Raw genomic sequence first — 22901 nt, forward strand, 5'->3', positions numbered from 1 at the left:
TCTTCTCCAGGCTGAACAAACCCAACTTAAGCCCAACTGACCTCGTGATAGAACAGTCAGGGTTGGAAAGGACCTTAAGATCATCCAGTTCCAACCCCCTGCCATGGGCAGGGACACCTCACACTAAACCAGGCCACCCAAGGCTCTGTCCAACCTGGCCTTGAACACCACCAGGGATGGAGCATTCACAACCTCCCTGGGCAACCCATTCCAGTGCCTCAGCACCCTCTCAGTAAAGAATTTCTTCCTTAGATCCAATCTAAACTTCCCCTGTTTCAGTTTGAACCCGTTACCCCTTGTCCTGTCACTGCAGTCCCTGATGAAGAGTCCATCCCCAGCATCCTTGTAGGCCCCCTTCAGATACTGGAAGGCTGCTATGAGGTCTCCACGCAGCTTCTCTTCTCCAGGCTGAACAGCCCCAACGTTCTCAGCCTGATCATCAGAGATGTCCCAAGAAGCCCCCAGAAATGTCCAGGCAAGGACAGACCCGCCAAGGACTGCGGATACAAAGGCAAGGGAGCATCCCTGCACTGTCAGCCTGGGAAATGGAAGGGATGCTTTGCCCTGAGAGCCTCAGAAGTGGCTCCTGGTGAAGCACCATCAGAACAGAGCCCAATAGAAAGCCTCAAAGGGGAATAAGTTGTGTCTGGAAGTGACCTCCAGGCTATGGGATGTGCACTCGTGGCTTCCCATGCCCTGAGACTGAGCTGAGCCCCCTTCCAGCATTCCCCTCATCATTCCTGTATCCTCATGGCCAGCCCAGCACCAGACACAATCGCACCCCACACCTCCCAGCAGGAGAAAACCAAGCAGGTTTCCTGTTGCGATGGAATAATTGTGGTGATGTTGATTCAGCCTTCGAAGAACATGGATAAAAGCCGGTTCCTGGTTGTAGGCAAAGAGCAGGCGAGGCTCAGAGATGCTGTGAGCACAGGTTATATTTAGGGCAATCCAATAAATCTCTGTTTTGACCTTAAATAAAGGACTGAGTGCAGCTGGGAAGAGAATGAAGGCGAGCGGCACGCTCCACAGCCCTCATATTAATGCATCAAGCTACGGATTTATTTTGTCAGGCTGTCAAAAGTGGCACCTTTACGGGTTTATATAAAGAGGCGTTAGAATAGAAAACACTTTGTAGCTAAAAAACCCCATTAAAATAAAGAATATATTGCCCAGGTTTTGCTACTGAATAGGATTGAAAAGCAAATAGGGGTTGCAAAGGGATGGAGAAGCTGCGTTCTCCTGCGTGTAGAGGCTGCGACGCAGTGTAACGCGTGGATGGGGTGTCTGACGCATCCATCAATACAGGTGTTTGCACCCTTTTCAAGCAGCTTTTGGCCTAAGCTAGCTAATGGATGGGGAGCTGAAATGGTGCCGGATTGCCACAGATGACTGGGTTTTGGTCCAAAATAAAAAGCTTATTTTTCTCCAGGTCCCAGGTGGGAACAACCAGCCCCTGTTTGGAGTCAGCCTCTCCCAGGAGAACACAATCCCACAGCCAAACGCTGCCCATGAACCCACCAGAGCAGGGAGCAAGTGATGGGCATGAGGAGCCACAGATTTGGGTTGAAATCCTTTGCTGTTGAGCAAGGAGGGGGCAGAGCAAAGCCCCCACGCTGGTACCCACAAAGCCCCCTTGTCTGGGACCAGGAGGTGCTGCTTTCAAGGGGACATTAGAGAAGGATGATGCAGTATTTCATTGCTGATGGCTGGTGGAAACGCTGCTGTTTCAGTGCACGGCTTTGGAAACACTGCCAGGAGGAGGCTGGAAAATCAGCCTCACCTTGGGGAGGCTCCTCCAAGGGAAGGTAACCCATGGTGGGATGCAAAGCAGCACCCGGTCCAAACCCTGTGGTTGAATACACGGTCCAGAGGTGAGGGAAATAGATGAATACCCAGAAATAAAGGTATTTCACATGAAAACAGCTCCTCCAGGAGCGGCTGCAGCCTCCCTGCCTCAGACCAGGGGAGGTTTTTGATTGCCCACCCATTGACTGACCATGGAGATGCTCAGTGCTGTGTTTCCAACAACAGATACATGGGAATTCATTGAGAGCCAGACAGCTCTGGAGGGGTTTGAGATGGTTTGGAAGACCCCAAAGCCCAGCTTGCTCACAACCACCTGAAAGAAGCCCCCTCCAGCAGCCTCCTCCCCCTGATGCAATGTCCCTGAGCATCACCAGCACTCAGGCAGCAGCTCTTTAATTCCTCAGTCTCCCTCCCCTGGCCCCATCCCAAACTCACTCCTATTAGTCCCATACCCAGAGTGGGTGTAATAGAGACAACAGCTTTGGGAAAGGGAGGAAATGCTTCAGGAGACTTCTTGCAAGGCCTCCCACCTCCTTGGAAGCGAGGAGACCCTGTGGATGGGCTCCAGACCTGTGGAGGATGAGCTCTCCTTGCAAGCACCTGGTTTTCCCACCCCTGCTGCCCTTCTGGCTGCTTTACAGACCCTTGGTCCTAACCCTCACACCCTGCTGAGCCTTCAGACACCCAAGTTATTGCTGCTTTATGCCATTAGAGGCTTTCCAGCACTCAAGCATGGTCCAGACCCACCACCACCCAAACAAGGCATCACGACAGAAGAACCCCAACCAGTACCGAAACTGCCGGTCCCATCAGGTTACATCCCTCCTGATTCAAACAAATCATTCCTGTCCCTAATTAAAACAAACCATTCCTGTCTCAAGCTCCACTCGGACAGAAGATAAATCTGCCTGGACACACTTGGGTGGGTTTTCTTTCTGCTTCGCAGCACAGATCACAGCAGATGAAGAGCATCCCTTTGCTCGGGCAGGGGGGGCATGGCCACTCATGGTGTAGCGTCTCCCATCATCAGATGATGGTGTCATCTGGTTAAGGGTGTTTTGGGAAGAGGAAACAACCCCATCCACACATGAGATGTAAGCTGGGGCTTACCTGGTGATGATGGCGAGGTGCGGAGGGCTCATGCAGGCTCCCATGAAGAGCACCACGTTCTCGTGCCGGGTCTGCCGGTACGCCATCACCTCCCTCTTGAAGGCCTTGAGCTGGTCCTCGTTGTCCCGCTCGATGTCGATGAGGCGGATGGCCACCTCCCCGTGCCAGCGGCCGTGGAAGACCTGCCCGAAGCGGCCCTTGCCGATGAGCTCTCCGACCTCGAGCTGCTCGAAGGGGATGTCCCACTCCTGCAGGAAGATGCTGGTCTGGCTGGCCTTGCGCGGGAAGTTGCGCGCGGAGAGCAGCGAGAGGTTCATCTCTTCGAAGTCATCCTCGGACTCCTGCGCCTCCTCCGGGCCCTCTTCATTCTGCCATGGGGCAAAGGGAGGGCGATAGAAGCTGCACCCATGGAAGACGCATGGGCACGACCCCACTGACCCTCGTATTGCTTGCTCAGACCCAGGGAAGCCGGGCAGGTCCCTTCCAAAGGCAACCATGGGGCAGAAACCCAGATTTACAGGGAGTCATTTATCTACTTCAGGATTGAATGTAAGAGTGGGACGCACCAGAGCGCTTCATTCATTCATCTGAAAGCAGTGCTTCATCCTACCATGGCCAAGCTGTGCTCTGCTAATACAACTGCTCCCACCCTGGCACCCCTGATCCGCACAGAAGGCATCCCAGGATGGATATAACTTCTCCCTTCATCTTTTCCCTTAACTTTCCCCTTAGTTTTTTCCCTGTATCTGTTTTCTACAGGAATTAAAGCACCCATTAAAAGCTGCATCCCCATCCTCACCCCCCCGCTCCTTCCCCTCCCCTGTATCTCAGAAAAGCTCATTGAATTCTAAGCCTGAGGGCAGACACGAAGCCCATGAGGGTCTCGCTTCATGGGGTGGGCACACGGATGCCTGGGCAGGGCCAGGCCTTGGCCATTAATTCGATCATCAGCAATTTCTCTGCACAGATGTTCAGCTTCTCTGGCTGCTGTGAAATGTGCCCCAAGACATGTATAAAATAAAGGTCTGTTAAGCACAGGAGCAGGTCCTGCTGTCTCACCTCCGAGGTGGGCTCCACTTCAATTTGAAGCAATGGGTTTCCTTCCAGGCTGTTAAAAGGATGATTGCATTAGTGAAAGCACAGAGAGGTGGGGAGCACACGTGGGCATCACCGCACCAGGTCTAAAGGGATCTGGGGGGGAGAAGAACCAGGCTCGCTGCTCATATGGAGGAACAGCCCCTTCCAGCCCACACCCCAGATGTCTCCAAGCCCAAGGACAGCTCTGGGTGCTCACATGGGAGCAGGGAGGATAACAGGGATGAGCAATATTCATTCTTGCATTAATTCATATAGGATGTGTGAAGTTCCAGGGTGGGTTTGGTGATGTGGGGGCATCATCTCCATCACGCGAAGCGCACAGTGAGGAGGCTGCCTCACCACCACATGCCCTGGGAGGTGTCAGCACAGGCTAACCCAGGGGAAGGCACAGATTTGCCCCCTTGCAGCTTTTGCCCATATCAAGGCAGCGCTGGGGCATGTGCTCACGGTGGTCTCCAAGGTGAGAATCACCTTCCCAACAAACAGCAGGCAAAGCACAGGCGCAGCTGATTGGACACCAGAAGCGAAGAAAATGGGGGTTTCAGTCATCTTTGAGAGGTGGAGGTTTCAAAGACCCTCCCTGCTGTAAGAGCACCCGAATTCATCGGGCTTCCCAGCTCCCTGGGCCAGGGCTCCTCTTCTTCCCTTACACAGCACCTCCCACCACCAGGGTCTCACCGTGCTCAACAGTTAACAGGGAATTAGGGGAATTCCTTTGGGGAAGATCAGCTGGAGCAGCTTGGGTGGTTTTGAGCATAATGTCAGATATTAGAAACTGTTTTGATCAATAACATCCATAACAGCATCCCTTCCCAGAAAGAGAGCAAGGATCACAGGAGAGGTTTAACACTCAGTGGTCCTGTGCGTCCTATCCCATTCAATAGCCACTAAAGAGCTATAAATCCCCGGAGGTACGTGGACGCACACACAAAAGGAGTCACCTCTGGTATTCTAATCCTCACGGAAAACCCAGGGGATGCAGACGGCTCCTGCTGCCCATCACGGTGCACGGGCGGCTGCAGGAGCAGCAGCCTCCCTCCTCCTGCCTGCTCTTTAACCCAGGCACGAATACCTGTCTCCCGAGTATCGGAAGCAGAGGCTGGTGTTTAACCCAGCCAAGGCCAGGGTAAGCTCAGTGCCTCTGTTCCAACCATCCTGCGGCTCTGTGGTTTGCAGTGGGGTGAGCAAGAGGGGAATCACTGATTTTATATACTGAAAGCTATTTTCCTATAAAAGCCTGCCAGCTCTATACCAAATACCTAGCAAAAAACACCCCAAACCCCCTTGAATTCACCACATTGCCATTAACTCCTCAGCTACCAGCAGTAACAGAGGCTCCATCCCCATCCCTCCCATTGCCTCCCTAGAGGTGGGATCCACTGGACGCCCAGCGGTAGCAAGTGCGGTTTGGAAAGGATGGGGAAGCCAGACACAAACCACATCATAAACCTGGAGCGAGACCCTGTCTGTTAAACTGCAGGCTTGGAATAGCCTTCTGAAAGGGCATTTATCAAAAGGATCAGCAAGCAACAGTGAACTGAAACGTGAGGCACAGGCATGAGGACCTTGGTGAATGCTGGGATCAGCAGAGCAGCTCAGACTTGACCTGCCAGGGAGAGCTGGTCCTAACAGCAATGAGATACTGCATTGCCAAACTAACTTCAGTGCAAAGTTTGTTGGACTCGAAACCATCGCAGGAAGGGCTGCAAGAACCATCTTTATTAAAACTGTCTCAAAGACCCTGGTTTCCCTGCTTATAATTCATCATAGCATCATAGAATGGTTTGGGTTGGAAGGGACCTTAAAGCTCCTCCAGCTCCAACCCCTGCCACGGGCAGGGACCCCTTCCACTGGAGCAGCTTGCTCCAAGCCCCTGTGTCCAACCTGGCCTTGAACACTGCCAGGGATGGGGCAGCCACAGCTTCTCTGGGCACCCTGGGCCAGCGCCTCAGCACCCTCACAGGGAAGAGCTTCTGCCTAAGAGCTCATCTCAGTCTCCCCTTTGGCAGGTTCAAGCCATTCCCCTTGGCCTGTCCCTACAGGCCCTTGTCCCAAGCCCCTCTCCAGGTTTCCTGCAGCCCCTTTAGGCACTGGAGCTGCTCTCAGGTCTCCCCTTCAGGAGCCTTCTCTTCTCCAGGCTGCCCCAGCCCAGCTCTCTCAGCCTGGCTCCGGAGCAGAGCTGCTCCAGCCCTCGCAGCATCCCCATGGCCTCCTCTGGCCTCACTCAAGCAGGTCCATGTTTAGTAACAGATTCATCTCTTGGGCTTTGGTTTCTCAGACCAAAAGTCATCTCTATTCCTGATGGTGAAGCGCCGGGTGTGTGCGTTGCTGTGGTCATAAATCAGTCCCCTGCCCTCTCCTTTCAACCTTTCTCCTCTGTAAGACACGAGCCAGAGCTATGAGCTGGGTTAGGGCAGCAGGAGCACCCCTGACCGTCCACCCTAACTGCCCAAAAGGCATCCTTGAGCCCCAGTCTGTTCCTGCAGAGCCAGGGGAGCACCCATGGGTACCCGGAGGAGGCATGGAGCAAAGGATGCTCTGCATGGGGAGGGGAAGGTGATGCTAAAGCAAGAGGAAAGGAGGCACTCACATGGGGTTGGAGTTGACTGGGTGGAGGATCACTTGCGGTGCTCGGGTCGGTGTCTCAGGCACCACATCTGGGGAGGAGAGAGCAGAATAAGAGCAAGTTGGAGGCACCAGGAGCCCTTTCAGTGCTGAAAACCTCCCTTCCTAGAAGCCTGGATGGCTTGGGTTGGAAGGGTCCTTAAAAGCTCATCTAAAGGGACCTTAAAGTTCATTCTTAGGTCCAATTCAGTTACCCTCTTAGCTATAGCTGGGTGTAACTCAGGGCCATCCAGCCCTGCAATAATGTAGTGGTTTGGGGGAGAAATCCCACCCCAGCACGTGGGGTGGATGGGGTTAGGAAAGCCATCCACGCACCCATCCTCCCAAGGGATAGCTCAGCACCCTGTCTGCAAAGAGGCTTACCTGGGAAAATGAACTGCTGCTTGTACTTGTAGTAATGGGAAGCTGGAAAAGAGAAAAGGGGAGTTAAACACCAGCCTGCAGAGGCAGACATTGGAGGGGCTCCAACCCGCACCATGGAACTCCAGCCCTAGGTCTGGGTCCCCTCCATCCCCTCCATCCCCATCTCTCTGGAGGATGCAACCAGGATGGCACACGGAGTGCCGAATCAAGACCTGGCTCCCATCCAGCCTTCAGGAGCCACTTGGCATCAAGGAGACAGTGAAAGGGTGCTCAGGCATTGGAACAGGCTGCCCAGGGCAGGGCTGCAGGCACCGTCCCTGCAAGGGTTCACACCCCGTGGAGACGAGGCCTCAGTGCCATGGGTTAGGGGTGGCCTTGGCAGTGCTGGGGACGGTTGGACTGGATGAGCTTGAAGGGCTTTTCCAACCCAGCTGACTCTGCCCACTTTTGCCCGATCCAGCCCATCTAACTGTGCATGTTGTGTGCATTTCTGCCATGCCACCTTCCCACCTGCTCCTGGTGCACTGAATGGTCCCCTGGGGACCACTGCCCAAAGCCAGTGCTGCAGGAGGGCTCTGGGCACAGATACCCTCCATTATCTCCCTACCACCAGTAGGCAAAGCCCAAGAGCTGCTTCGACTCATGCAGGCAGGTCACGGGTATGAAGCAAGGCAGAGCTGCTGAGGCCACCAGAGGTTGGCACCAGCTCAGAAGGCACCTTCTCCTTAAGCTTCAAGATCCCAAAGGCTGTTCCTCAGCTACAAGACCCTGAAGAGTGACCCCAGCTCTGCAGCAGGAGCCCTGAGCTGGGATCAAAGGAGGCTCGAAGGTAATTCTGGCAGAAGGAGGTCACCTCTTTGCACCTTCCAAGCTCAAATCCTAATCGCCAGGGTGCCTGTTGTGGTGAGATGAGCCATGGAGAGCATCCCGCAAGGGGAGATGAAAGCAGCGACTCCTGCTTTGTGCACACCAGCTCCCGTTTGCCACAGGGCTCTGCTCATCACGGGCATGGAAGCAGGGAGCAGTGACCCCACTGATCCTGCCCTGCTCCATTCCTGCTGCCCAGACAAGGAGCTCCCGGTGCTGGTTCAGCTGTGGTGGGGGTGACAGCATGTCCATAAGGAGATGCTGCTGCCCACTATGGGGGTTGCTTCTGTGGTTTGTGCTTTAAACAACATGAGTAACATCTCAAATGACCTGCAGGGAGGTGCCTGCTCCACAAGTGATGCACGATGGGGTCACCAAATGCTGGATCCTGTCTCTTCCCCCAGACCCAGGCAGGGTGCAGGGCTTGGGGATGTGAATCACCGCGAGCCTGGCTATCACAGTGCTGAGACATCAGGATGCTTCTGCTCCGGCTGGAGCACCATGAACCCAGTTAAACTGGCACAGCACCCTTTTGGCAGGCGTTCTGTAGAGTCTTCTCCCAGCACTTGGAGGCGCCTGACTTTGGGAGCAGGAGAAGGATCCGATTCCCTCCTTAGCAGTCGGGTTCAACTGCTCCTTGGGGTGCTCAGTGCTTCCTCACAGGTCCTCCGCTGTCTTCCTCATGCTCTCCAGCATCCCAGGCATTCCAGAGAGCTGTGTGCAGCTGCAGCCTCTCCGTGTACATGCTGTTTGCCTTCCTGCTGGACCAGTTCGTTATCCTTGGAGGTTTAGGGATGCAGGACCCTCCCGGCTGCTGCCCCATCAAAGGGCACAGACCAAACAGGGGTCAGCGGGCATGAGGGCTTCAGCATCCAGAGATAGGGCAGGGTCATGGCTCCCCTCACCAGGCCCTTTTTGGGAAGGGCTGGAGAGGCAGATGGGTGGATGAGGACACCAGAGACACTGCTAGGAGTGATGCTGAGACATTCCCTCCAGGAAGGGACCTTCCCTGGAGCAGCAGCACTGCACCAAGGACGCCCCAAAGGCAGCAATGCTGGGTCAGCCTCTGGCACATCCTCAGGCTGCAGGAGCTTTTCTATCCATTTAATCGAACTCCTGTGTCCTGCAGCCAAATTGCCCCTTCCACCATTCCTGAAGAGACCGAGCTGCAGGAGCAGATGGGTCCCAGGTACCCACACAAGACTCGGTGGGACAAGCTATATCAGATACCCTCAGCATCAGCTATGACCCACTGTCACCCCACACACACTGCCACAAGCTTGTTGGCCTGTCACCCCAAAGACCCAATGGAACCAACACAAGTTACCCTTGTAGAGGGGTAAGACCTTGTTTCCCATTTGCTGTTGAGGCAATACAGGGGCACACACTTTCATGCCTGGAAAGGTTTCTGTAGCCTCAAGCACAGCAGGTCACCCAGAGAGGCCGTGATGGCTCCATCCTTGGAGGTTTCAAGACCAAGCTGCATCAAGCAGGAGGTTTGACTAAAGACTCCCAAGCTCCCTCCCAACCTGAATGATCCTGAACTCATCTTTGCTGCTCATTTCTGCTCCCGGCTTTTCCCCATCCCAGGGTAAGTCCAGAACAGGCACCAGCCGGACCGGATCCTTACCCCAGGAGCAGATGCCGAGGGGAGGACACGGTACCTGGCAAGTTGAACTGCTTCTGCTGGCGCGGGCACTGCGGGGACGGGTGCAGGGGGGACGGGGGGGTCGCGCTGGGGGGCAGCGGTGGGGCTGGCGAGGAGGGTGTGGAGGAGGTGGTGGACGAGGGGTTGCTGCTGGAGTCTGGCTGGTAGGGCACCGGGATGTGGTCCTGCAGGACAGGGGGAAGGAGAGAAGAGAGGAGTCAGTGCGAGCAGAGCACCCCGAGGTGCTCCAGTGCTGAGGAGCTGGGTGACAAGTGAGGGCTACAGAGGTCATCCCAGTCCCCTGTTTCCAAAAGCCCTAGAAAGCAACCAGAGCCACAGCCTGGCCTTTTCCAAAGCTGTATTCACAGTTTGCACCAGAAACGGGGCTCCTTTGCCAGCCCTTCCCTGCTGCGCACCCACACTGAGGGCTCCCCAACGCTGCTGGCTGGGGATGGCCACCAAGACCAGAGCTGGGGGCCACATCCCTGGGCTTGGTCCCTAAAGGCATCAAGGAGCTGGCAGCTTCAGCTGACCTCCTTCAAGCCAAGCACCTAGTGCCTTGCTCAGAGCACTGAGGCAGAGTTGAGAGGATCAGCCAGCACATCCCGAGCCATCCCTTGCCCTTCACCAACCCTTCCTAACCAAGGCAAGGATGGCAGCTTCAGGTGTGCATCTGCAGGCTCACTGTGATGGGTGAGAAAGGACCAGCTGGGAGCAAAGAGGGAGTAAAACCCACGTGGATATCTTAGATCTGAGAAAGGAAAACTGAGGCCAGAATATCCCACCTTGCTCATGACCTTGCTGCCCAATGAGACCCTTGATGGGTTCTGACCTTCAGCAGCGCTGAGAGCTCCACTTCCCAACCCATAGCAAGATCTGTTCAAGGCTGGAAAACTTGCACCAGCCTCCCTCAAACTGATTCGTTTTAGATGAGTTGGGCTTTCCAGGAAACCCACATTTATTCCATATAGACCATCCTGACACACAGGAGTATCGTGGGTAGATAAATTACTTTTTAAGCCAATGCCGAAGGCCACTAAACAACCCGATGTTAATGGTATTCACAGAGAATGGAGTATCTCTAAGGAAATGCTTTCAGAACCATCAAAGTAAGAAGTGGACCTTGTTGCATAAAGCGTATTCATAGAGGAGACTGTAACCAGAATGAGAGTGCTCAGGTTAAAACAGGATACAAATACATATATATGATGTTGAGCACCATCACGCTCTGGTTAGAGGAAAGCTAAGGTGAAAGGACTGCGTGACAGAGGCAGGAGGAAGAGGGCTGATGCCCTTCGCACACAAGGCCTTTAGCAGAGCTGAGTCACTTCCCTGCTGCCCTCTCATAAATGAAACAAATCACTGGAAGGACAGGCACTAAGAGGGAAAATGCAGCTCTATTTCTTCTGAATACCTGCAGCAGCTCTTCAGCCTCAAAAAGCCATTTGCACCACCCCTTCACAGCTACAACAGAGCAGATCATTACTCATACACTAAGGATGTCCTAGGAGATTTAGGTTTATAAACTGCATCCTAAGAGCATCACCTGGTACCCAGCGTGTGCCAAGAGCCAGAGGATGCTGAGGAGCTGGGGATGCTGCCAGGCTGTGGGAAGCCAGGGTTTTCACATCCTCTTCCCCATCACAACAAGGATTTCCCTTGCTTTGAGTGCTTCCAGCCTGCAAACTCCTCACCCTGCTCTGCCTCCAGCTGCCCACAGGGAATCTCCCACTGAAGGCAAAAGAACCCATGCCACGTCTATTGCTATTAATGCAGGGCAGGAGCAAGCCTGGTGCATGCTCAGGTCCAGCTTTGCCATGGACACAATCAAATTCTGGGCTTCTTTAGTTTGTAACAATAAATTTGTCATTAATGGAAGTCTTGGGTGGTAGCAGAGGCCTGAAACCACCCCGAATTCAGCTTAGATCTGGAGGCTGAGAGGCCACAACGCAGCAAGAGCAGTGGGGAACAGGGCATTTCGAAGGTGCTGATCCCATCTGATATTGAAAACAAATAACCTCAGCGGATGCAATCCACACTGGGAAACCCAAAGGAAACCAAGCCGGCATCACGGCTCATCCTGCCTCCACACCTAGCACACCCTTGCTTTGCTCCTTGAATTAGCATGGTCCATGGGGTTATTCTTGGTTTAAGGCCCCAAGCAGGTTTCTAGGCAGCACCTACCCATACACTGGCACCTACATCAACCCCATAGCAGTGGATGTGCACGGAGACCCATGGAGACACCTACAATGCCTGGTCCTGGCAGATGGCTATGGGGCTGGAAGATGCCCCATCCTGGAGGCAACCCACCAGTCCCCTCCTGCCCCAACCACAAGGTCAGGGCATGGTCTCTTTTGCTCTTATGTTCCTTCCTTTAGGAATTACTCTGCAAGCTGTGCTCCCACCCAGCAAACGGGATTGATGTTCCCAAAGGATGTGCCCTCCTGGGAAAGCTGCGGCTCCTTATGCAAGGAGCATCCCTGTTGGGAAATAGAGTGGCAAAGCCTGAGCTGGGCTGCTCGGACCATCCCTTATCTGCAGGAGGAGCATCAGCTGCATGCTCAGAACCACCAAAAGCTGCAGGTATTTGGGCAGCCCGGGGCTGGACACGGCAGGGGCAGGCAGGGAGGGGGTGCTGAGGGCTCACCTTGTTGAGTTTGTTGGTTTTGGGGAGCGTTTGGCTGACGTGCAGGTCCGAAAAGCGGGGGGGTTTGCGCAAGGGGTTGTTGATGTCGCAGGGCACCGACTCCGTCCGGACTAACCTTGCTGGATTAAGAAGGGAGAGAGGGGAGAAGGGGATGGAGAGGAGGGGGAGAGAGATGCAGACACGTCAAAGCTCCAAAGCGGCACGTTGAGGTCACCCTGTGCTCGCAAGCTGCTATTGAATCGCTCTCCAAAGCAAGCCCCAGCAGCACCTCCAGCCGCTGAGGATGAGCCCCAGGACCCGTCTTTGGGCTCCCCACTGCACCCAGGATACAACCAAACCCCACCAGGACATGGGGGGCTTAAAGCTCTTGGTGTCAGGATGCAAACTGCACCCTTCTCCCCCGCCAAGGGGCTGCGGTTCGGGAGGCTCAGCATCTGCCACAGCCACCCTGTCCTGAAGAGCATCAGGAGGAGGCACCATCCTCTTCCTCGCTGCAGTCCTTTGGGATGAGGGGAAGGAGCTGGCTCAGAGCATCCTGCTCTCAGCAGGGAGATTCTGGTGGGGGGAAAGCCAGCCTCCAGCTTGGGGGAATCAGGAAGGGGCTGGCTGCAAGGCGTTGTATTTAAGAGCTTGTTTTGGTGCGGGCCATTTCATTGATGCTGAGGCCACCCCAAAGCCACGCTGCTCCTTGCTCTTATGCTAAAACACACAGCGGGCATCTCTGCCCCCTGCAGCATTGCAGGCTGTAATTCCTGCCCATTCCAGGATGTAGGATGCTGCTTTCCCTGCCTCCTGGTCAGGGTCTGCCACAGCTCAGAGCATGACATGGGGGTCTTCAACCCAAATCTGCCACACGCAAGGGCATGGGGGCAGGAGCAGAGGCTGCATAATTGCCCTTCTCTGAGCCACAGCATCCCCACTCGCGCTGCGAGGTGCCACCAGCGCAATGCATCTCCCCTTAATTAAACCACGGAGCATGTCTGTGGTGGTGTTGAACACAGAGTAGCAGCCTTAAGAGCTCAGAATTGAAGGCAATGGAAATCGGAAGCGTTTCCCTTAGGTGGTCACAGTCCTGAGGCCGTTGGGGAGCCAAAAATCTGGAAGGAAAGCGTTAGGAAGCGGCTCCCGTCGTCCTGCCGCAAACTTCTCCCTCCTCCGCGGGTTTAGGACGGGCTCTCCGGGAGAAGAGCTGGGTAAAGCAGCTCCGAAAGCACCACGAGCATCCGCGGGGCCACATCCCCGTGGCGGGGACCCCCATGCACCGAGATGCCGCGTCTGCCCTACGCTCTGAACGGTAGCGAAAGGCTAAAACCTGTTGCACTTACCCCGTGCGGTGGGGAATCTGAAAAGAAAAGGAGGCAGGGGAAGGGTGGGTGGAAGTGGTTTGCAATGCAAATCTGCCTCGCCCCGCACGGCTCGTCTCCCTACAAGCGGAAAAAACGGTGGGTAACGTCTCCACGGAGAGCCCGAGCGGTTCGGGAGCCTCCGGCACAGCAAGGAGCAGGCTCCCGAATCGCCCGGGGGGCTGCTGGGATGTTCTACCCGAGGCAGAAGGAAGAAGGAAGGTCCTTACCTCCGCGGTGGATGATCAGCAGGTGACACGGAGGGGCCTCTTTGGTGCATTTGTTGTGGCACTTGAGCCTAGCGGGGAACAGAGGAAAAGGGGTGAGGAGAGAGGGATCAAGGAGCATCACGGCACGGGCAGAGGGATGCAGATGGGAGCAGGGAGCATCACTGCTGATCAAGGACCATTTCTGCACCCGGGAAGGTGACTTCGTGCTGTGCACAGCCCCTGGGTGTCCGCTCCCATGGGTGAACCTTGCCAGATCCCTGCAGTTTTCCCTCAGGAACAGCCACAATTCCCAAGCAGCTTCCCAGGCTGCAGGCACAGGGGTAAGCAGTGGTCCAGGATGCAGGTCCTGGAGCATCAAGGGGATTGGCTGCGAGGATGCAGAGGCAAACGAGAGCCATGGCAAGTGCATCAGTCCCGATGGAGGGATGCAGGAGCCCACAAACCTGGGGAGCTGCTCAGCTCCAGGGGCACCAGGCACCCAGCACCCAGCTTGAGGGTGCCCAATATTGTCACTTGTGCCAGCCTTGGCTGAAAGAACAGGAGCAGAGACCTGAACTCTAGGGAAAGTGAATCCCAGTGAATCGCTGCCGCTGTGCCTTCCTCTCCTCGCTTTAATACCAGGACATTTAACAACGAGAGCATTTGTGACCAGGTTGAATATTCTGCAGGAGTCTATGGAGGTCTTCACCCCTGGGTCATGCATAGAGGCATGAGCAGGCTCCTGCCTCCCCCAAACCTGCCTTAATAAGGGATGGAAAAGAGTCTCCAGCTCCTGCTCTACCCCAGTGAAGTGGGGGGAGCCACAGGGGAAGAGGCAAAAAGGAGGAAAGGATTGAAAAAACCAAGGGTAAAGGATGAAAAAAGACTGCAGCTCCAAGTCAATGAGCTGGGTAATGAAAATTCAGGAACTGTGCATGTTAGCTTTTATTACAGAACCATTCCTAGAGGGAAAGGCAGAGATTAATTTGCTGTTGGAGGCTTGGGGGGGTTGGGGTCTGTTTGTTTGCTTTACCTGCTTGTTTCCCTCCTGTTCCCGGGGAAAGCTGGGGAACCTGAGTACTTCCCACTCTGTCTAACTTCTTACAGCCAGGGAACTGGTTTGCTTCTTTCCTGAGTGACTACAGGCAGCAGGATCAACACAGAGCCAGAGCATCACAGGGGCAGGTCCTGCATCCCTCCTGCATGGGGACCAGCCCTGGGCAGGCAGAGCAGGCAGGCAGCAAAGCCTCCAGTTGCTTGAGCATTGAATGCAATTGGAATCCCCACTTTAATATCTATGTATTTGATAATATCACTTCCAGAAAGCCACCATCAGCTGCAGAGTAATGGGGCATCTCTTATCCACATTTTAATCCCAATTTGCTAATTCATCAGCATTTAATCAATGGCAACAGCGATCGTTATCACTTCATAGCTCCAGCTAACTCAGTTACTCACGGTCAATCAGCTTATTCCCAGCACTCATCCCTAGGAAAGGCAATCCTGTCTCCAGAAGCAGCTTTTCTAAGTGCTGATGGCTGCATGATATCGTGTAAGAGCTGGGCTCTGTCAGGTTGGGATTTAAAGCAGTAAAAGTGGCCTCTGCGCCCCACTCTTTATCCAGCCCTATCCAATTTTCCAGCCCTATCCAACTTCACAGCCAGCACAGCCTCTCTCTATTACTTTATGGTTGTTTGGGGTGGGTTGGCTCCTTGGTGCCATGACACTGCCAGGAAACAGAGGCCCCCAAGCCTTCTGCTGCTGCAAAAAATAGAGGATACAGCCCCAGGCTGTGGATGAAACCCATCTGATGCCCAGAGCTACCCTCGATGCTCTCGATCGAGCTGCTCTCAGCCCCTGGTCCAGCACATCCCTCCCATTCTCTCCTGTAGATAACTTCACAGGTAACCCTATAACATGGGTGTCTAAAGCCAGGCCAAGGATGGAGGTGAGCAGGGAGGCTGTCAGGATCCCACTCGGAGCTCTGGAGCTGAGGTCTGGTAGGCAGCATCCTCCCCAAGGACCCCGCTCCCATCCGCAGCACAGAACCTCATCCCCATTTTAGGGTGCCCTTCACCCAATTTCATGCCTCATTACAGCATCCTGTAAGGATAAGCTGGCGAGAGGCTGGTTCCTTTCCCCATGCCTGTGCCCCTGCTTGGCTGCACCAGTAAAACCCCAGTTATCCCCATCCCAACAGGAAGGAGCAGCCCCACAGCTCCAGCCCCACGCCGTACTTGCAGTTCTTGCATTTTAAGCCGAACAACATTCCTTTCCCGCAGACGGTGCAGGTCTGAGACATCCAGTACTTGGTGGAAAACCTGAGGAGAGGGACACGGAGAGTGGCCGGAGAGAGAAGAAGCTGAACCACCCCATCCGTGCTCCTGCAGGAACAGCTCCCCAGCCTCCCTTAACTCCTGAGCCCTGATCTATCCTTTCCTGGCTGCCTTTGTGGGTGCTGAGGCGTCATTCGAGGGGTGCCAAAGCACAAATCTGAGCTCCCCCTTGTGCAGAAGGGAGACCAAAGTGGCCAGGATGGGCATTAGGCCCTGGTGGGGTGCAGCTCCCCATCTCTGCCCTGGCCAGAGCCCCCAAACACCTCCCTGCCCTGGGACCCCAAGGTTCCAGTCCATTGGAGAAGCAGCTGCCCCATCGAATAGCAGAACCAAGGCTATTTCTAGAACGTCCCCTCCTTAAGGTAGATATGGAAGGGCAATAATCCAGGGATGGGAAATGTGCTGAAGGTTGGCAAGGTCATGGATAATACATGACTTCTATTGACTCCGGCCTTATCTGAACCAGATCTGAACTGAGATGGAATTTAAATGGGCTTCTAGGGCAGCAGAGCCCAGCATAGGAAAGAGGGGGAACAGCCCCGAGCCTCCCCTCCTGGACCAGGGATGGAAAGGGGGAGATGCTCATCGCTGGCATTGGGGGATTCACTGGTTGGGTACCTGTGTTTTATGGAGTTTCCTAGATCTCGACGGGGGATCTGCGGGGACCAGCGAGGCACTGACAGCGTATCTGCAGGAGAGGAGAGACAAGGAGAGCCATCAGGTGGTGGCAAGGGTGGCAGCCAGGGCTCCAGCTTTGTGCGAGGGGAGCAAAGGATGCACACAAAAAAGAGGGGTTTGCCCAATATCTCCCCTTAGACATGATCCCTTTCTGGAAAGCAGAGGTCTCTGCCCTTGTGCTTGGGTCTGCAGGACACTGGAGTCTCCTGCTCCCCCCATAATAACCCCCAGCACCCACTTGGGGCCAAAGAGAGAGGTGCGAGGCCATGCACCCGCCCTGTGGGTGCTGCACCCATGTGCACACAGAGGGGGGTTGCAAAGCTATCGGAGCCACGTCACGATGTCCAAACAAGAAAGGGAAAACGAAGCTGAAGCTGCATCATTCACCAATGAGCCAGCACGTCTTGCGGTCGCGGCTGAAGAAAGGCCATTTAACTGGGCTTCAAGTAGAAGACCAAAGTGAAAAGCAGCCTCGGCACTCTCCTAAGGGAAAAGGAGGGAGGGAGAAGGAGTAGCAGGACCCTGGCTGGGTAAGGAAGAAGAGAAGTTCATTAGCATCTGCTGGAGCAGGCACAGCCACGCTTGAGCTCCGCATCCCCCTTCAGCCTCAGCAAGGGCACAGACCCTGCTCCTCCTCCTCTGCCGTGGGAGAGGTGCTGCCCGCAGGCTGCCAGCAGTGGAGCTGTGCCAGGGATTCAAAGGCTGGATATTCAATAAGGGCTTCCAGAGGTTTCCCGGGCACCAGCGTCCAGCCCCATCACGGATCCGAGCCCGGCCGTTTGCTCAGCACGCCGGCAAATCCCTCACTAAACACACTTCCAATATCATCCCTGCGAGCGGGGAGAGCCACTGTTTGCTTTAATATCCCCTTTTAATATAGCGGGCGGCGCGGTGCTTTGATTGCACTCCCTTTCTGAAGGTTACATTTACATCCCTCTTCCATGCAACGCCATTGAAAGCCTTCGGAGCATCTTAAACCGCATCCATCCCCAGCACCTCCCTTCTCTTACTCCACCACCTCATCCCGCTCCCCCCTCACGCAGAGCTGGCAATGAAGATGTTGAAGGGCTACAAAGTCCATTAAGGTAATTGCTGCCCCCAGCCCCACGGTGCCTGTTTTACACAATGCCAATATTCCTGACCACGCTTCTCACCACCTCCTGAGCCCGCATCCCTCCCACCACCACCTGCAGCCTTCTGGGGATGTCCACCAGCCCCAGAGATGATGCTCTGAGGAGTGGGACCGCAAGCACATCCCTCCCGCAACATCATTTTCTCCTCAGTAAATCACATCAGACAAGTAAGTCCCTGTTGCCCATCCCCAACACTGGTCCTTGATGAACTGAACACCTGGACAAGAACAGCTCCTCTGCCAGAATTAAATCACATCCTCTGCTTTACCAGCCACAATTTATTTCCACTAAGGTTCTGATGGCCTCAATTAAATCCTGCCATCCCCGCGAGGAGGAGAGGGGACGTAGGCAAAAGCATCTGAGCCTTTTAATTACTTTCTAAATGTGCTCGCTGCAAAAATGTATTAAAGTGTATCGGGGATTTTAACCTCCTACCAGCAATGAGCCCTACGTGATTCACAGCTCATTATGCTCATTAGAGGGAACGATACATGCAGGATCATGGTGTTTAACAATAGACCTGCTCATTGTAGGAGAGAAAACAAGCAAAGCAGGGCAGGAGGGAGGGAACAGCCCCCAGGGCTTGGGGGACTTTGAAGTTCACTGGTGATTCTCCCCTTTAGCTTGCACATGTGAGATTCCCACCCAAAGGAGAAGCAGGTTCTCCCCGTGCAATAGGGAATCAGGGTGATGCCCAAAGGGAAGGTGGAAAGGCAGCAGCCTCCCAGCCAGCACTGAGGGAATGTTCTCCTCAAAAAGCCACATTGGCCACAATTAGATGTAAATGCAAGGAAAAGCTCAGGATCACGTCTTGCTGCGGGGGGGGGGGGGGGCTTGGCTTTGTCACAAGGACCCTATGATGGAGAAGTGCCAGATCCAAGGTGCTGTGGCTGCCCCACAGCATCAGGATGAGTTGGTCCTCGTGAGCTCTCAAGCATGACAGCCCATTCCCCACCTCCCTCCCTCCTCCTGCTGCTGGCAGCTCAGCACCCTGCGCAATGACCATGAGCAACTGATGCCTCCCGACCTCCCCGCCCGCGTGTCAGTCATTACTCACACGTTTATCACCATCAACCTCCTTTATGGCTCGATAATCAGGGCTCTCTCGCCATCATTCCCCTCGCACACGCATGTGAGGGCTGGTTTAGGATGGTTTTCCCCTTCTCTCCTCTTCCAAGATGGAATTTAATGGGCACGGATGTGATTTCTCACGGTAAAATGCAGCTGGTACCCATTGAGCATCCAACAGGGCCAATTTCCCACCTCCCCATCACCTAGAGGGACCCTCAAAGGCTAAACCCTGCTCTTCAGTGGAGCAGTCCTACCCAGCACATTGATCCCCATAGAGCACCCAATACCAGGGTATACCTCCCAGACACCCCAAAACCTCCACTGCTTTCCTTCCCCGCAGCATCGCGCCGGCAAAGGTCAGGGCTCCTGCACAGCTCATCCTTGAGTCAACAGCCGGCGCCTAACGGGATCAAGGGAGACAGGGAAGGGGGGAAGCGCCGGAATGGGGGTGACAGCTGCCTCCGGCACGTCGGTGACAGCAGACATGGAGAGGAGCCCGGCTCGCAGCGGTGACAGGCAGCGGTGACAGGGCCACCGGTCCATGAGTGGCACCCGCACGCCTCGGAGGTGACAAGGACCTTGGCCGTGACGCTCTCCTCGCCCCCGCTGCCATCCCGGGTGTGGATGTTTCCCCTTCACTCCCTGTCTGTGGGATGCCCGGGGGGAGAAGAGCAGCCAGAGCTCCCCTGTTGCTTTGGGTTCGGGTTTCCGCCTTCCCTGGGGGCACATCAGGAGGGCAGTGATACCCCCAGCCCCACTGAATGCACATCAGGAGGGCAGTGATACCCCCAGCCCCACTGAATGCACATCAGGAGGGCAGTGATACCCCCAGCCCCACTGAATGCACATCAGGAGGGCAGTGATACCCCCAGCCCCACTGAATGCACATCAGGAGGGCAGTGATACCCCCAGCCCCACTGAATGCACATCAGGAGGGCAGTGATACCCCCAGCCCCAACACCGTCACCGAATGCACCAGCGGCATCACCTGGGGCTGGTTCGTGCCAAACCGCACCGATGGGGACCGTGCTTTGGCACGATATTCCCCTCCATTTCCTGGCACCTTTCTGGATGCCCAGGGAATTGGTGTGAATGTGTTATCCATCACGGCGACAGCCCCATAAACAAACCCTCCTCCTCCTACTACAACAAACGGCGTCAAGCGACGCTCACATTATGAATGGGACGGATAAAATCGATGGAAGAGCACTTGGAAAGCATCCCGGGATGAATCACCGCAAGGCTGAGGGACAGCCAGGAGACTTTGCACTTGTCTGTAGACGTCCTACAGACCCGCATCCACCTTGAGCAGCCACTAAAACACTCCAGGCACCAGCTCCAGGCTGCTTGAGTCCCCCAGAGAGATTATGGGGTGACACCAGGGGGAAGCCTCCTCCCAGAACAGCTCAACAATCCCATGGAAGACAACCAGAACAGGGTCGGTGTCAGGTGTATCTACCACAGCACACCCAGGCAGAAACAGCAGCCTGAGGCCATATGATGGTGGAGGATGCTGGCAGAGGTTCATCGAATCAGCCTGGTTTGAAGGGACCTTAAAGCTCATCCAGTTCCTCCATAAGACACCCCAGTCCTCACTGGAGTGGCTTTAGGGCCAAACTAGGAGGGAAGAGATCCCCAAAGAGCTCAGCTGCAGCAGCAAGGAAACTGCAGCAATGCTCAGAAGCAGCTTCCCCTCCCCGTGACACAGAATCACAGAATCAATCAGGTTGGAAAAGCCCTTTAGGCCCATTCAGTCCAACCCCAGCACTGCCAAGGCCACCACTAACCCATGGCACCGAGGGCCTCGTCTACACGGGGTGTGAACACTTCCAGGGACCCTGTAGGATTCAAGCTGAAGCAGGAACCAAACCTGCCCATGGCAAACATCCTGCACACAATCCCAGCCAGGTCTAAGCCCTGCAGCATCCCTGCTGTGGATGGAGGGATGGATGATCCAGCGCAGTGGGATCACCCGCAGCAGCCGAAGGCAGCAGAGCTATTTGCAGAGCAGCTCTTGTAAGAAGAGTCACCTTTACAACCCCGCAGTCCCTCTTTGCGGTGTGACAACCCTGTTTATACAGCTGAAATGTCACATTCAGCCACTTTGCTGCCTCAAAGACTCGCATTGGGATTTCCCACCCCAGTCCACAGCCCTGCAGGGTCAATTGGCTTTACCCGTTCAAAGCTGGGTTCTCTGGCTCCGCACAGCGCTGCTGGCATAGGAAACCCTCCCGCTGCCTGATGGCAAAGCAGCCAGCTGTGGCCAGATGTGGGCTGCAGGGAGCTCCCAGCTGGGCTGCCAGCACAGCCAGGGAGTGCTTGCACCATGGATTGTGTGGCTGCAGGGCAGGTTCAGGGGGGAGAAGAGCACTGATGGTCACAAAGAAATGGTGGCTCCCTTGGGAAGTCCCCTGTGAAGGGGGTTTGGGCTGGAACAGCGTTAAAGAGAAAGGGTTGGGAAGGACCTTAAAGGTCCTCCAGCTCCAGCCCCTGCCACAGGCAGGGACCCCTTCCACTGGAGCAGCTTGCTCCAAGCCCCTGTGTCCAACCTGGCCTTGAACACTGCCAGGGATGGGGCAGACACAGCTTCTCTGGGCACCCTGGGCCAGCGCCTCAGCACCCTCACAGGGCAGAGCTTCTGCCTTAGATCCAACCTAAACGTTGGCCCATTCTGGAGAACACCAAGCAGGGGACCTGCTCTGGATGCACACGGTGACAGTGGCCGGGTTTGCAGCGGAGAGGGGACAGGCAGAGGAAAGCAATGCCAGCCACCTCCAGGACACCCAGGTAACAGAGACACGAAGACCTGCTCGACATGAGCCTTTACAGTCAAAAGGAGAAGATCCAACCTGACTTCTGGTGCCTGTAGCCAAGCCACGGGGTGTTGAATCCTAAATCCTGTTTCCAAGTAACGACGCGTCTCTGGTGGTCACTTGTTCACTGCGAGGGACCAGGCGCACCAAGAGAGGGGCCTGGATGCACTCAGACAAAGCATCTTCTGTCCCTCAGCCATGGGCTACTTCAGGGCCAAGCTGGAGCTCAAGAGCACCCCCAAAGTCTTTACTTCCCTTCCAAGGGCTGCTAAGGAAAACCATTAATTCCAAACCCAAATTCACAGGGATCCTGGCCCCGCGTGGAGAGGACTTTACCCCTCCGGCAGGATTTGTGCTGCAGGAGGAAGATGCTCCTTCACAGCTCTCTTCCAGCCCTCATGCTCTTGCGGTGGCAATCAGCTCCCATCAGGGCAAAGTGGCTGTTAAAAACAAGCGAGAGGCATCCAAACCCGCATCCGAGCGGGACCAAAGGTGATTCAGATGGGAGCATGCTCCTGCCACAAGCAGCGAGACACGCTGCCTGCTGAAAAGAGATCACTGAGAGACAGCCAGGGGGAGAAGGGTCTGGCCAGGGGCTCGCCGGGCTCCTCTCCTGCATCTCAATCCATCAACAGCAACAGTTTGCTCCCTCAGTGCTTAGGGAAGCCATTCCACATCAATCCAGGGCATGACATGCTGATCCCGCCGGGGAAAAAGGGAAGGGGCATTTTGCTGTCGGGGTTTTATAGAGGTTTAGGTACCCATGGTCATAGGGGTGGGATATTAGGGAGCAGCCTTCCAGTATCTGAAGGGGGCTACAAGGATGCTGGAGAGGGACTCTTCATCAGGGACTGTAGCGATAGGACAAGGGGCGATGGGTTCAGACTGAATGAGGGGAAGTTCAGGTTAGATCTAAGGAGGAAGGATGTGCCAGTCTTCCTACAGGGTCACAAACCAGAAAGCAACCATGGAAGTAGGCAGAAACCCGGGATGCAGCTCCAGGACAAGGCCACCAGTACCGAAATGATGCAGAAATACAAGAGAGCTAAAAAAAACCCCATCATTTTTTGGCCTTCCCTCCTATTTTCCCCACAAGTCCCTGGGATTAAGGGTCAGTGAGTGGATGGATGCTGAACCTGCCAGGACCA

At 55.1% G+C, this 22901-nt stretch overlaps 1 protein-coding gene across 1 annotated transcript in view; it reads right to left on the reverse strand.

Annotated features, from left to right (window-relative positions):
- The window catches only part of KSR2 (kinase suppressor of ras 2), a gene marked incomplete at both ends in the record, with an annotated part of 76480 nt that overhangs the window by 22541 nt on the left and 31038 nt on the right, over positions 1-22901 (reverse strand). Inside the window, 9 exons of the mRNA XM_080628544.1 lie at positions 2920-3287; positions 3979-4027; positions 6608-6674; positions 7006-7047; positions 9537-9705; positions 12171-12289; positions 13744-13811; positions 15960-16043; positions 16677-16746. Of these exons, the coding sequence (XP_080484670.1) occupies positions 2920-3287; positions 3979-4027; positions 6608-6674; positions 7006-7047; positions 9537-9705; positions 12171-12289; positions 13744-13811; positions 15960-16043; positions 16677-16746 (1036 nt within the window). The remainder of the gene's footprint in view (positions 1-2919; positions 3288-3978; positions 4028-6607; positions 6675-7005; positions 7048-9536; positions 9706-12170; positions 12290-13743; positions 13812-15959; positions 16044-16676; positions 16747-22901) is intronic.

The sequence above is a fragment of the Psittacula echo genome, assembly GCF_963264785.1.
Source record: "Psittacula echo genome assembly, chromosome: 13".
Classification (NCBI taxonomy): Eukaryota; Metazoa; Chordata; class Aves; order Psittaciformes; family Psittacidae; genus Psittacula; species Psittacula echo.